An 11,462-nucleotide genomic window follows, 5' to 3' on the forward strand; every position below is an offset into this window, starting at 1 on the left:
ATTAAAGATATTGTTCAGTGTCACAAGTGTAATCATTAACCGGAGGAAAACCTGATGTTAAAAATGGCTTGAGCTTGAAGAACCAAGAGGATGTTTATTTTCTCAGCTTGCCGTTATGAAATGGCAAATGTGCTATAGAAAATTAGGAGCTGTTGAAAACAATTGCATTGTTAGAAACTGATTTGACATTTGGAGAGTAAAATTGTGCTGTGGTTATAATGTTTAAGAGGCAGTATGTTGTCAGAACAGATGCTTACTCAGAAAAACAATGGATTTAAAATAATGGATTCTAACATCGTAATTTGAACACGTGTACCATGCATGCCGGTGCTGGTAATGCAAAAATGAACCTGATGTGTCCTGTCCTGCCAGAACTCGTAAAAGGTGTAGCATAATGACAGCTGCAGCTAACATTTGTGTGGCAGCTCTGCACAGTCTGCCTCTTTTTTTTTTTAATAAAACTGTTCTAACTAACTTATTTATTTTACTGTTTTTGGCTGCGCTAGGTCTTGTGGTGGCACGCAGGTTTTCTCTAGTTGCGGCGAGCAGGGGGCTACACTCTAGATGCAGACCTGCCATTGCAGTGGCTTCTCTTGTTGCAGAGCACAGGCTCTAGAGCGTGTGGGCTTCGGTAGTTATGGCGCATGGGCTTTGCCCCACAGCAGGTGGGGTCTTCCCAGACCAGGGATCAGACCCATGTCCCCTGCATTGACAGGAGGATTCTTAACCATTGGACCAGCAGGGAAGTCCAGTCTGCCTCATCTAATGCACACAGCAGTTTTATGTGATGGTATCTCCATCTCACAGCTGAGGACACCAACCCCAGGAGGGCCACAGGGCTAGCAAGCAAGCCATCTAACTCCAAGCCTTGTTTCTTTCACTATACCAACTTTCTGGCCTGACGCTATTTTTAAAAAATGTTTTTATTAATGAATGAATATGAAATTCTTTAATATCAGATACCATTTTTCTTCTCTTTCTTGGCTATGCTGTGCTGCTTGCAGAATCTCAGTTCCCTGACTGGGGATGGAAATTGGCCACAGCAGTGAGAGTGCCAAATCCTAACCAGTCGGCCATCAGGAAACTGCCCGCCCCCGTGTAGCTAATTTTTATATGAGACACAAAAGAACAATTGACCACTCTATAAAAGAATCATTTTTATTAGGACTTAATCAAAATGAAATGGCTTCTCCTCCTTCAAAGAAGCCCGCTTCTCGGGGTCTCTGCTCTTCAGAGCAGAAAAGGCTGATGGGAGCCCTCAGCCCCCTCGCTCCTGGTACTGTCCCAGAGCATGCCAAGGGAGCAGACACGCTCCACTAAATGCACTGTTCACCGGATACATGAATCGTCTCTTTTAAAGGGTGCTGAGACTGTTCAAGAGCTCTTAGAGGTGGCCAAATACTCAATCCCTCCAAGTCACTGGAAGAGAACGCCAGTGGTCCTGAAGGCAACGGCGGGGCTGCGCTTACTGCCAGAAGAGAAGGCTGAGGCGCTGCTCTTTGAGGTACATTGTTTTGTCTGTTTGCTTGTTTTTACAAGAAACCAATGATGGCTTACCTAGTTTCTTAGGGAAAAGGGATGAGTTCTGTTAAAATTTTATCTGGGGAAAATGAAGAGTGTGGCTTTCTAAGTATTATAGGATATGTTCGGAATCTGTTCTATTGCCTTAGGAAATCTAGATTTCTTTCCTCCTTTTGCCAGGTAAAAGAGATCTTCAAGAAATCACCCTTCCTGGTACCAGATGACAGTGTTAGCATCATGGATGGATCCTATGAAGGTGGGCAAGGTGTTGATGTATGGTGGGGGAGAAGGCCAGGGTTAATAAATATCCGATTAAAGGCACTGGAGAGACAGGGGTAGGGGTGCTGAAGAAAAAGGAACAAATAAGCAAGGAGGAAGGGGATAGCGGGAAATGGAAAGATGGGGAGCAGGAAATGTGTGTTTTAGACACGAAATTTAGAGATAAAAGAACAAAGGTGGGGCCCAGGAAGAGGGGAAAAATGCTCTGGATGTAATCTTTGTCTTTCTTTCCTTTTTTAGGCATATTAGCTTGGGTTACTGTGAATTTTCTGACAGGTAACACATTCTCACATTTATCTAAGGACTTAACTGGGTTTCACACATGGTCAGGGAGCAAAATACCAATACCTTTTTTCTTCATATTGTTCTTAAGTTTTTAAAAAAAAAGGAGGATGGGGAGGAAAGAGAGGAAGTTAATGTTTATTACCTGCCTTCAGGACCTCAGCTGCAGCAAGAGTCCTTCCTGGTTAGCCTTTGCTTGCAGCCTTAGGCGCTGGGGAGCATGGAGTGTTTACAGAATGCCTCCAGTATATGCCAGGAGTAGGAGAGAAATTGCAGACAGGGGAGTGTTGGGCTGTCCAGGAAGCACAAGATGCTCAGAGCTGACTGTCATTCACAGGTCAGCTGCACGGCCACAACCAGGAGACTGTGGGGACCCTGGACCTGGGAGGGGCCTCCACCCAAATCACGTTCCTGCCTCAGTTTGAGGTGAGTCAGATACATACGAGGGTCTGGTTACCAACCCACTTGGCAGACATTTCATGGTGCTAAGAAAGGGCCCCCTTTCAGACAGCGGCTCCACCATGAGCAGGCCGAGTAGTGTCAATTAATGACTGACTGAACTTGCTCTCACTGTTCAGAGTCCCTTTGATTCCTCAAGTCTTGTGAGATGAGCAGTGTAATCTGTCTTCTTTGTCTCTGATTTTGGAGGGAAGGAGAGGGAGGGGATACTGAGGATAACATCTTCAGACAACTGTGGATCCTGAATAGTCTTTTTGCTTTTTCTGTTTTGCAGAAAACCCTGGAACAAACCCCTAGGGACTACCTCACTTCCTTTGAGATGTTTAACAGCACTTATAAGCTCTATACACATAGGTGAGGGAGAGGAACATGGAGCAATAATATTTTGCATTGTATGATTCTCCTAACTTTTCAAAGCATTTTCACATTTCGTCACACCTGACCAGCCTTACAAAATCTTTGCCAGTCCCCGAAGGCCTGTTAACTGAAACCCGAGCCACTTACCAAAGCCCAGGGGACCCAAGATTCTCTATTCTTGCCCTAAAAACATGTAATAGTAATAAAATAAAAAGTAATATAAGATTTTAAAAAATAATGTAAAAGAGTAAAAAAGATAAGTAATATAAGTCAAGTTTTCTCTAGAGACAGAACACTCAGAGAAAGTTCAGCCAAAGCTCTGTGTCAGCTTCTTTTAAACTGACCTCAGATGCTCAAAATCCAGCCTAGAATTTGATCACAGTTGGGCTAGAAGCTAGGATAATGAGAGCTTTTCTGCGGATGGTTCCCAGGGTGGAACCCTAGGAAGTGTCACCATCTCTGGCCTTTAAATCATGGAGAGTTCTTACTGCACAGCCTTGGTCTGAACTGTGCAGGAATTACTGTGTGTTGTCTGCATGAGATGAATAGGTCACAGAGAACAAGTTTTTCCTCCCTCCAACGGGAGACGGAGAAACCATATTACTTTTGGAAGAAGGAGCTTTAAGCTGGAGAATTCAGGACCGGCATGAAATTAGTCAATCCTGTATTTTACAGTTACTTGGGATTTGGATTGAAAGCTGCAAGACTAGCAACCCTGGGAGCCCTGGAGACGGCAGGTTTGTCTGGGTGCCTGTGCTGGTGGGGGTGTGGTGAGAACGACACCAGTGCTCAGCTTGCCTTTTCCCTGCCGTGGCAGTGATTCTGTGGCAGGAGGGGTTATGCTGAAGTAGGAGGCATACGTTGTATAATGGACACAATAATGGCAAATTCCTTTTCTACTTTATGAGTTCAGATATTTTTATAGATATATTATTCACCATTTCCAGCATGAAATCTGTTGGTATAGGGGTCTATGGCCAGAAGGCTGAAGCATCTGCAGTAATTAAAACTCAAGGAGTAAATTTGGCAGGAGCTCGCTCAGGCCCTTAAGTTTTATGTGGGAGGTGCAGGCAGCAGTCCACTTACCAGATAGAATAACCGAACAGCTCCATTCCTCTCTTCAGAGGCAGAAAAGGGGTCAAAAGTTCAGCTTTTGGGGTCAGACAGAAGCAGTTCAGTACCAGTCTTGTGATCTGGGGCCAGTTAGCTAAACTTCTTGTGCCCCTTTTCTTCACCTTAAAAGAGATTTTGCATTTAATTCAATCTGTATGGCATGTGGTTCACAGTAAGCTATTATTGGGATGATGACTTGACATTTCAGAGTTCACATTTTCAGGTGTATTAAGTCTTACAACAACCAATGAGAAGAGTAGATCAGTATTTTTCCCCCTTTTTTAGAAATGAGGGAACTTTATTCCGTTATAGGTTTTAGATTTAATATATGATGAAAGCCAACAACCCCTCTGCCAAATAAATATAAGCATGAAAATTTGCCTGGAGTTTCAGGGGGTTCACCAAGCCCATCTGTGAACCCTGAGAGTAAGAATTCATATCATAGGAAGCAGTCACGGAACTAATTCCATATGATTTTAAGGCCCAGCCACCTTGATAATAGCTTTTAACCTTACTGGCTTCTTGTTTGGCTTTCTTTCTCTCTTTCCCTCACACCCTTGCCTCTTACTTTGTGGTCTGGTTTCTTCCAGGAATTGATGGACACACTTTCCGAAGTGCCTGTCTGCCGAGATGGTTGGAAGCAGAGTGGATCTTTGGGGGTGTGAAATACCAGTACGGTGGCAATCAAGAAGGCAAGTGGTATTTTTTCCACTGGTTGAAATTACGTTTATAGTAGAAGTCTGGAAAAGTCCCATGGGAAACTTCTTCCAGAGCTCAAGAGAAGAGAAGCTTGTCTTTTGCAGGAACTAATTCCAAGGAGATGTTGGTGTGCCTCCAGGAGTAGTGTATCATGACAGAGAACACAGCAGCTGTCACTCTCTCTGCAGCTCTTTCCCTGCCCAAGTGTTGTGGATCCATTAGAAACCTCTTAGCTGGCATCTAACTTATTAAGGGTCTCAGCTCTCTGCAGGGTGAAACTGTCTCAGATTCAATTAATGCTTAGCTATTTCAGTTAGAGAATTGAGGCAATAAAACAGTAATTGATCTTAGGTATTATAAAAGGCATAGACATTCAACTCAAGGGAGCAACTTAATTTTTCCAGTGAAGGAAGCGGGTGAGCCTCTGCATACTTATCATAACTACCGTGAAACGCAGTGCTGGGCTGCAGCTCGAGGTGGGCCCTGGCTTCTTTGGTGAACGCAGGTTAGGGAGGAAGCTCCATGGAGAAGCAGGTACCAGTTTTCCAGAGGGATGAAGCCGCAGAAGTGTGCTCATCTTTGTCTGTAAGCGCTTTGTCCTGAGCCTCAGCGCGCCTTGGTCCTCCTGTTCTCCCTCAGCAGCTTGCCTCTCACTTTCCCTCCTTGCCCTTTGCCCCAGCAGGAGAGGTGGGCTTTGAGCCCTGCTATGCGGAAGTGCTGAGGGTGGTGCAAGGAAAACTTCATCAACCAGATGAGGTCCAGAGAGGCTCCTTCTACGCTTTCTCTTACTACTATGACCGAGCCGTGGACACAGACATGATTGGTAAGTTCACGCCAGGTGTCAGTGTAGGGAGAGCTGGGCAAGCCTGTGGTGGGGAAGGGAGGGGACAAAGGAGTATTTGTGGTGCTTTGTTGAGCTGCTCACCCTGCTTTGCTCCCAAGTTACTCAAGTGGGAGAGTCTGGTTTAGAATCTTTTGGGACTAGAAGGTGGCCTAAACCAGTATACATGAAGTATATACTAAACAAGTATACATGAAGTCTTTTTTTTTCTTTTTTTTACATCTTAATGGAGGTATAATTGGCATAAAATAAAACACACATATTTCAAGTATATGACTGGGTAAGTTTTGACACTTGTAAACACCCACGAAACCATCACCAAATTCAAGATAATGATTATACTCATCACCCCATCCTCTCTCCACTTTATAACTTTTTCTTATCATAATAGTAACACATTTTGTTTAGCGGTGAGAATGTACATATGTGATCAGTCATGGCCTGAGATATGAATTAATTTTTTATTTTCTACTGTATTTAATGGCCCCTTTTTAATGGGCCAGTTTTTTAGCTGTAAGCATACATAACAGATTATAAATAAAATAAATGGCATAGATTATATTGTAGGGATATATCATGTTTGTTTATCTCATTTTTAATATTGGAAATTTTTTACTTTTTCATTATTATAAATATCACTAGGATAAATTTTCTTATGCTTCCTGGAAGGCCTTTTGACTTCAACTGCTGTTCTGTTTCAGATTATGAAAAAGGGGGTGTTTTAAAAGTTGAAGATTTTGAGAGAAAAGCAAGGGAAGGTAAGTGTCAGTGGAAATCACTGAAGGCAAGCCCGTGAAGCTGTGCCTGCCAACACCAGTGACCTTAAGGTCACCTGATGCACCTCAGCCAGCAGAAAGCCGCTCAGCAGGCTGATTTCCTATCTTTGCCAGCAGTTAAAAGCATTAAGTGGCAAAGAGAAAAATGAGAATACAAGAGTTTGGACAAATGGTGAAAACCTTTTCTTCTTACTATATTTCTTTCTCCTTTTTTAAAAAGAAGTTGAAATAGTGTTATCAGTGGTAATAAAACTAACCATCAGAATATACAAGAAATTGTTGCAGAGGCTTCCTTGAAGGAGTCCATCATAAATGCAAATAACTGATCTCATCCAGAGGCTGTGAAATAGGACTAACTGGTATTTCCCTGTCTTCTGGGTCTCAGCATTAACACTGTATAAGGGACTTCGTTGAATTAAGCCCCAACATTAGGTCATAGAAATACACGTCATAGCAAATGAACTAGGTAGGGCCCACACACCTTTGAGTATATGAGATGTCACGTCAAAAATGTGCAGGTTCTTGATGAGCTGGGGTCCTGCAGAGGCTGTCACTGCACAGTTCTAGCCCCTGAGACTCCCAAGCATCTGGGAGAGGAAGAATGAGGGTTCTGCTGTGCTTATTCTCAGTCCGTATTTAGAGAAAGTCATGCCTCTCCGATGGCTGCAGACTTGGCATTGCACTCTTCTTTCTCTCACTGCCAGTGTGTGATAACCTGGAAAACTTCACCTCAGGCAGTCCCTTCCTGTGCATGGATCTCAGTTACATCACCGCCTTGCTGAAGGACGGCTTTGGCTTTGCAAGCAGCACCGTCTTACAGGTAAGAGAGAGGACACTAGTGCCACGTAACAGTCCTCTCACTCCGCAGCTGGGGAGAAAGAGTTAAAAACTTGTTTAGTAATCAGAGTGGCTGCAGGTGGAATTTGGAGATAATTTCATTCAGGCTATGGACAAGGCAGTGTGCAAGGCACCATGAATATGGGAAATCAGCTTGATGCAGTAGCGGCTTCTAAGTACTGTTGACCCTTAAATAAAACAGGCTGAATAACATGGATTCTTTTCAATAGTAAGTATTAGAGTACTACACAATCTGTGGTTCGTTGCATCCACAGATATGGAGGGCTGACTGTACAGTTATATGCAGGTTTTTGACCACACAGGGGTTGGCACTTATAATCCCCTGTAGTTCAAGGGTCGACTCTATATTACCAGGCAAGCTATCCCAGAGGTCATAGAGCAGAGTGGTTTGTGGCCAAGTTAAGATGCCCAAGTCACATGGTTTATTAAATCAATTTCAAAAGTCAGAGTGAGAAGCAAGGGGAACACACAGATGGGGTGCAGGCAGCGCTGTACTTCCTGAATTCTGGGTTCATATGTCCTGCCTGTCTTTGCTGCTGACAATGTGGTTTCAAGTACTGTAGGTAAAGTTTGGTCAAGGGAGCACAAGGACAAAGGGTGCCTGGGGCAAAGCTGCTCTTTTTGAAGGGGCACCGGCCAGTGGCATCAGCTTGCTCATTAGTCCATTTGATGATTTTGTTTGGCAGAGGACATGAGGGACCTCTGCCAAAGGTTATCACCAGTGAGTGGCTTACTAAGACCTCAGGAGCATTGAATGCCTTACGTAGTATGTTGTATGTATTTTATGTGTGCCTCATATATTTAGTCGGAGAAGGCAATGGCACCCCACTCCAGTACTCTTCCCTGGAAAATGCCATGGAGGGAGGAGCCTGGTAGGCTGCAGTCCATGGGGTCACTAAGAGTGGGCACGACTGAGCAGCTTCACTTTGACTTTTCACTTTCATGCATTAGAGAAGGAAATGGCAACCCACTCCAGTGTTCTTGCCTGGCGAATCCCAGGGATGGGGAAGCCTGGTGGGCTGCTGTCTATGGGGTCGCACAGAGTCGGACACAACTGAAGTGATTTAGCAGCAGCAGCAGCATATATTTAGTGCCTCTTGAGTTTTGGGTCCCTCTTTGTCTTCCTTACTTAATCTGTAGTAGCTTGTTATCTATTCCAAACACATAAGTTTCATCCATCCCATATTTTTTTATATTCTATACCATAACTGAGTAATTGCACATTTTAGTTACAAAGATGATTAAGATGTAATCTTTGTCCTCAAATATTAATAGTATACAGGCCATTAGAGGAGATGTAACAGACATACAACTATGCCACAAGGCAACTTTGAATTTCAAGGTCAAGTTCGTAGATTGTAGTTTGTGAAGTTCCCTTCTCTTGTGTCACTTCCCCTTCCTGTTTCTTCATTTCCAGATCAGTTTATAGTGCCTCATTTCTTATGTTATACAGATTTCATAAATTCATTTGTACAAAGGTATTTGGATTTAATGTTGTTATAGCTGCCGAGAATATTGGCATTTAAGGGGTTACTTGCCCATAGTCAGTAAAGTGTAGTGTTAAAAGCATGCCTCTGTTCTCCATCAGATATGGGTTCAAGCTCTGATTTTGCAAGCTTTCTAGCTCTGTAGCCTTAGATGACTTACCTCCCCTCTCTTTTAAGTTCCTGATTCAAAACACGGGGGTCCTTAGAGTACCCATTTCTTAGGGCTGTTATGAAAACAGAGATGAAGTACAGTGCCTGACACATAGTAAGTTATTAATATTGTTAGTGTAGGCATTTCACACCAGTGGGAGGCTTGGGGTCATCCTAAGCCTTCAATACTAAGTTAACTACTACCTGTACTTAAGCATCAACAGTAACCAAATCATTTAAGGACAATTTTCTGCCATTTCCATTTCTGGCATCCTTTACGTCTTCATTTCAGTGGCAGCAGAATTTGCATCAGGGGTGGGCAGTCCCCAGTTCCAGAGATCACTTCACTTTGGCATCGAGGTCCTGAGGACAGAGGGACATTTCAGGGTGGTGGGGCTAGGGGGTACTCCCAGTGTGACTTGGGTGTCACAGACTAAATCTCAAGATAATGATGCACACACCATTCTCAGCTTTTGGCACATTGACTGTTGACTTAATATTATTAAGTTAACACAGAAGTACTGTGTCATAAGAAGCTAGAAGATTAAAAGCAGTCCACTGATTTGCAAACCTGGGCATAGCATCTTTATAATAGCTTATGCAGAATTCCAGTAAAACTGATAAAAATGGAGTTATCTGGTTGAAGCAGAGGTAGGGGGCCTGGAACACCACCATCTGCCTCCTTTCTCCTTTGAAGCACTTCTAAGGAACCTCTAGGATTCTGAAGAAACAATTTGATAAAGGCTAATCTAATCCTGTTATGCAGTTGAGAAAATTAACTTTTGCCCAAAGTCACTGAACCAACTCAAGCACAATCTGGCCTACAATGCCTAAAATCCCTTGGTTGGTTATTAACAAGTGCTTAAGAAGAGGAGGTTAATTACAAAGTATGAACTGAGCAGCTTAGTATGTTCTTTCCTACCCCTAAATCTACTGCTGCTGCTAAGTCACTTCAGTTGTGTTCGACTCTGTGCGACCCCATAGATGGCAGCCCACCAGGCTCCCCTGTCCCTGGGATTCTCTAGGCAAGAACACTGGAGTGGGTTGCCATTTCCTCCTCCAATGCATGAAAGTGAAAAGTGAAAGTGAAAAGTGAAAGTGAAGTCGCTCAGTTGTGTCTGACTCTTCACGACCCCATGGACTGCAGCCCATCAGGATCCTCCGTCCATGGGATTTTCCAGGCAAGAGTATTGGAGTCGGTTGCCATTGCCTTCTCTGCTAAATCTACTAACTCCTGTTATATATTTAGTTTCAGGACTCGGGAGAGTTCAGAAGCCTATCTAAAAGATCCTTTTCAGAAGTCCTGAGTTGAGACCACTTCCTGGGCCAGAAGATTCAGGGATCAGATGGGCAGGTGTAGGTAGGGGCATTAGGCAGTGATGGGAGGGGAATTTGCAGGGAGGGTTGGGAGAAGCCTCCAGAGACTGGCTACTCCCACTGCTGCCTTGGTTTGGCCATGTAGATGATCTGGGAAGATATTCTCTGCTTGTTATGCTTGCTAGAGTTGAAAATGGAATAAAAATGTGAAGACTTTTTTTCTCCTTCCCAACAGCTCACGAAGAAAGTGAACAACATCGAGACCGGCTGGGCCTTGGGGGCCACCTTTCACCTGCTGCAGTCTCTGGGCATCTCCCACTAAGGCCACGCCATTCTTCTGAGGCCTGCATTTGCCAATATTTTTAAAGGGAGAACGAGAGAGGAAAGGATTCTGTTGTGTTCTGCGCTAGTCTGGGGGCCACCTGGACTGAAGCCCAGCAGCTGGTTTCACCAAGAGGAAGGGGCTTTTGTAGACAGGTCTTGCCCTTGGGTCTAGAGATTGGGGTTTAATTAATTTTAATTAATCAAATGTGAACTGTTTCCTAACCACTCTTCATGCACAGCTGGTACCAGAATCTAAATCTTTGAGGTTCCTTGTATATCAGAGAGCCAAAAGTAACAGCTTTGGAACTTAATCTTAGGGAACCCAGGGATGGAACCGTGGCAACCAAAGAAAAATCTCATTTCAGCCCTTTTAGTGCCTCATCCCTTTGAACATTTTAATTATCCTCTTAGATGTTAAACTGATGACAGTCCCATGACCTTTTGACACCGGTATTTTTCCTACACTTTGCCCTGTCCCACCTTTACTTCCACTCACCTGCCCTTAAAGAAAAAGGTTTTGCTTTCCATGTGTAATTCAGAGAAAAACACCATACCTGAAGTTACACGATCCCACTTTGTGTTAGCGCCAACCCAGCCAGCTGAGAGCAGCCATTCTAAATCTCAGCAGGATGGAGAGCAACTCCTCATTGGCCAGAAGTGGGACATCCAGTTAAGAGGACACGTTTTGGGAGGGTGTGTCTGCCTTGTACAGACCACTTTTTAATCAACTTTTTATCAGTCAACCCTCGGATTAATGAACATATCCAATCTTATATAAGGAGTATGTGTGTGTTTCCTGTGCAAATACCTCCTCCTCCCCTTGTCTTTATATTGTCATCCTAAATTTAATTTCTTTGTATTTCTAATACACCTATACCCCGGTTTCTGGTAAGAGGCCTGTGGGTGTGCTTTCCAAGGATCTAGATTTTGGTAATAGCCCCTTTCAGCTTGCACTTTTAGTCTTCATAGCAGTGTCTCTTTCTGCCCTGCCCCCTGATC

The 11,462-nt window shown here is 43.8% G+C and overlaps 1 protein-coding gene across 9 annotated transcripts in view; it reads left to right on the forward strand.

Annotated features, from left to right (window-relative positions):
* The window catches only part of ENTPD5 (ectonucleoside triphosphate diphosphohydrolase 5 (inactive)), a 32,892-nt gene extending 21,651 nt beyond the window's left edge, over window positions 1-11,241 (forward strand). For 7 of the 9 annotated variants that reach the window (XM_070377536.1, XM_070377539.1, XM_070377535.1 and 4 more), the window contains 11 exons: window positions 1,361-1,504; window positions 1,702-1,777; window positions 2,041-2,076; window positions 2,420-2,508; window positions 2,816-2,895; window positions 3,574-3,635; window positions 4,602-4,703; window positions 5,393-5,533; window positions 6,253-6,309; window positions 7,032-7,147; window positions 10,375-11,241. In XM_070377536.1, coding sequence (XP_070233637.1) covers window positions 1,361-1,504; window positions 1,702-1,777; window positions 2,041-2,076; window positions 2,420-2,508; window positions 2,816-2,895; window positions 3,574-3,635; window positions 4,602-4,703; window positions 5,393-5,533; window positions 6,253-6,309; window positions 7,032-7,147; window positions 10,375-10,461 — 990 coding nt within the window. In that variant the 3' untranslated portion in view covers window positions 10,462-11,241. Of the gene's footprint in view, window positions 1-1,360; window positions 1,505-1,701; window positions 1,778-2,040; window positions 2,077-2,419; window positions 2,509-2,815; window positions 2,896-3,573; window positions 3,636-4,601; window positions 4,704-5,392; window positions 5,534-6,252; window positions 6,310-7,031; window positions 7,148-10,071; window positions 10,183-10,374 lie in introns of all 9 variants that reach the window. The other 2 variants (XM_070377543.1, XM_070377544.1) reach the window with 2 other exon arrangements.
* The last annotated feature ends 221 nt before the right edge of the window (window positions 11,242-11,462 follow it).

Source organism: Bos mutus, chromosome 10 (genome assembly GCF_027580195.1).
Source record: "Bos mutus isolate GX-2022 chromosome 10, NWIPB_WYAK_1.1, whole genome shotgun sequence".
Classification (NCBI taxonomy): domain Eukaryota; kingdom Metazoa; phylum Chordata; class Mammalia; order Artiodactyla; family Bovidae; genus Bos; species Bos mutus.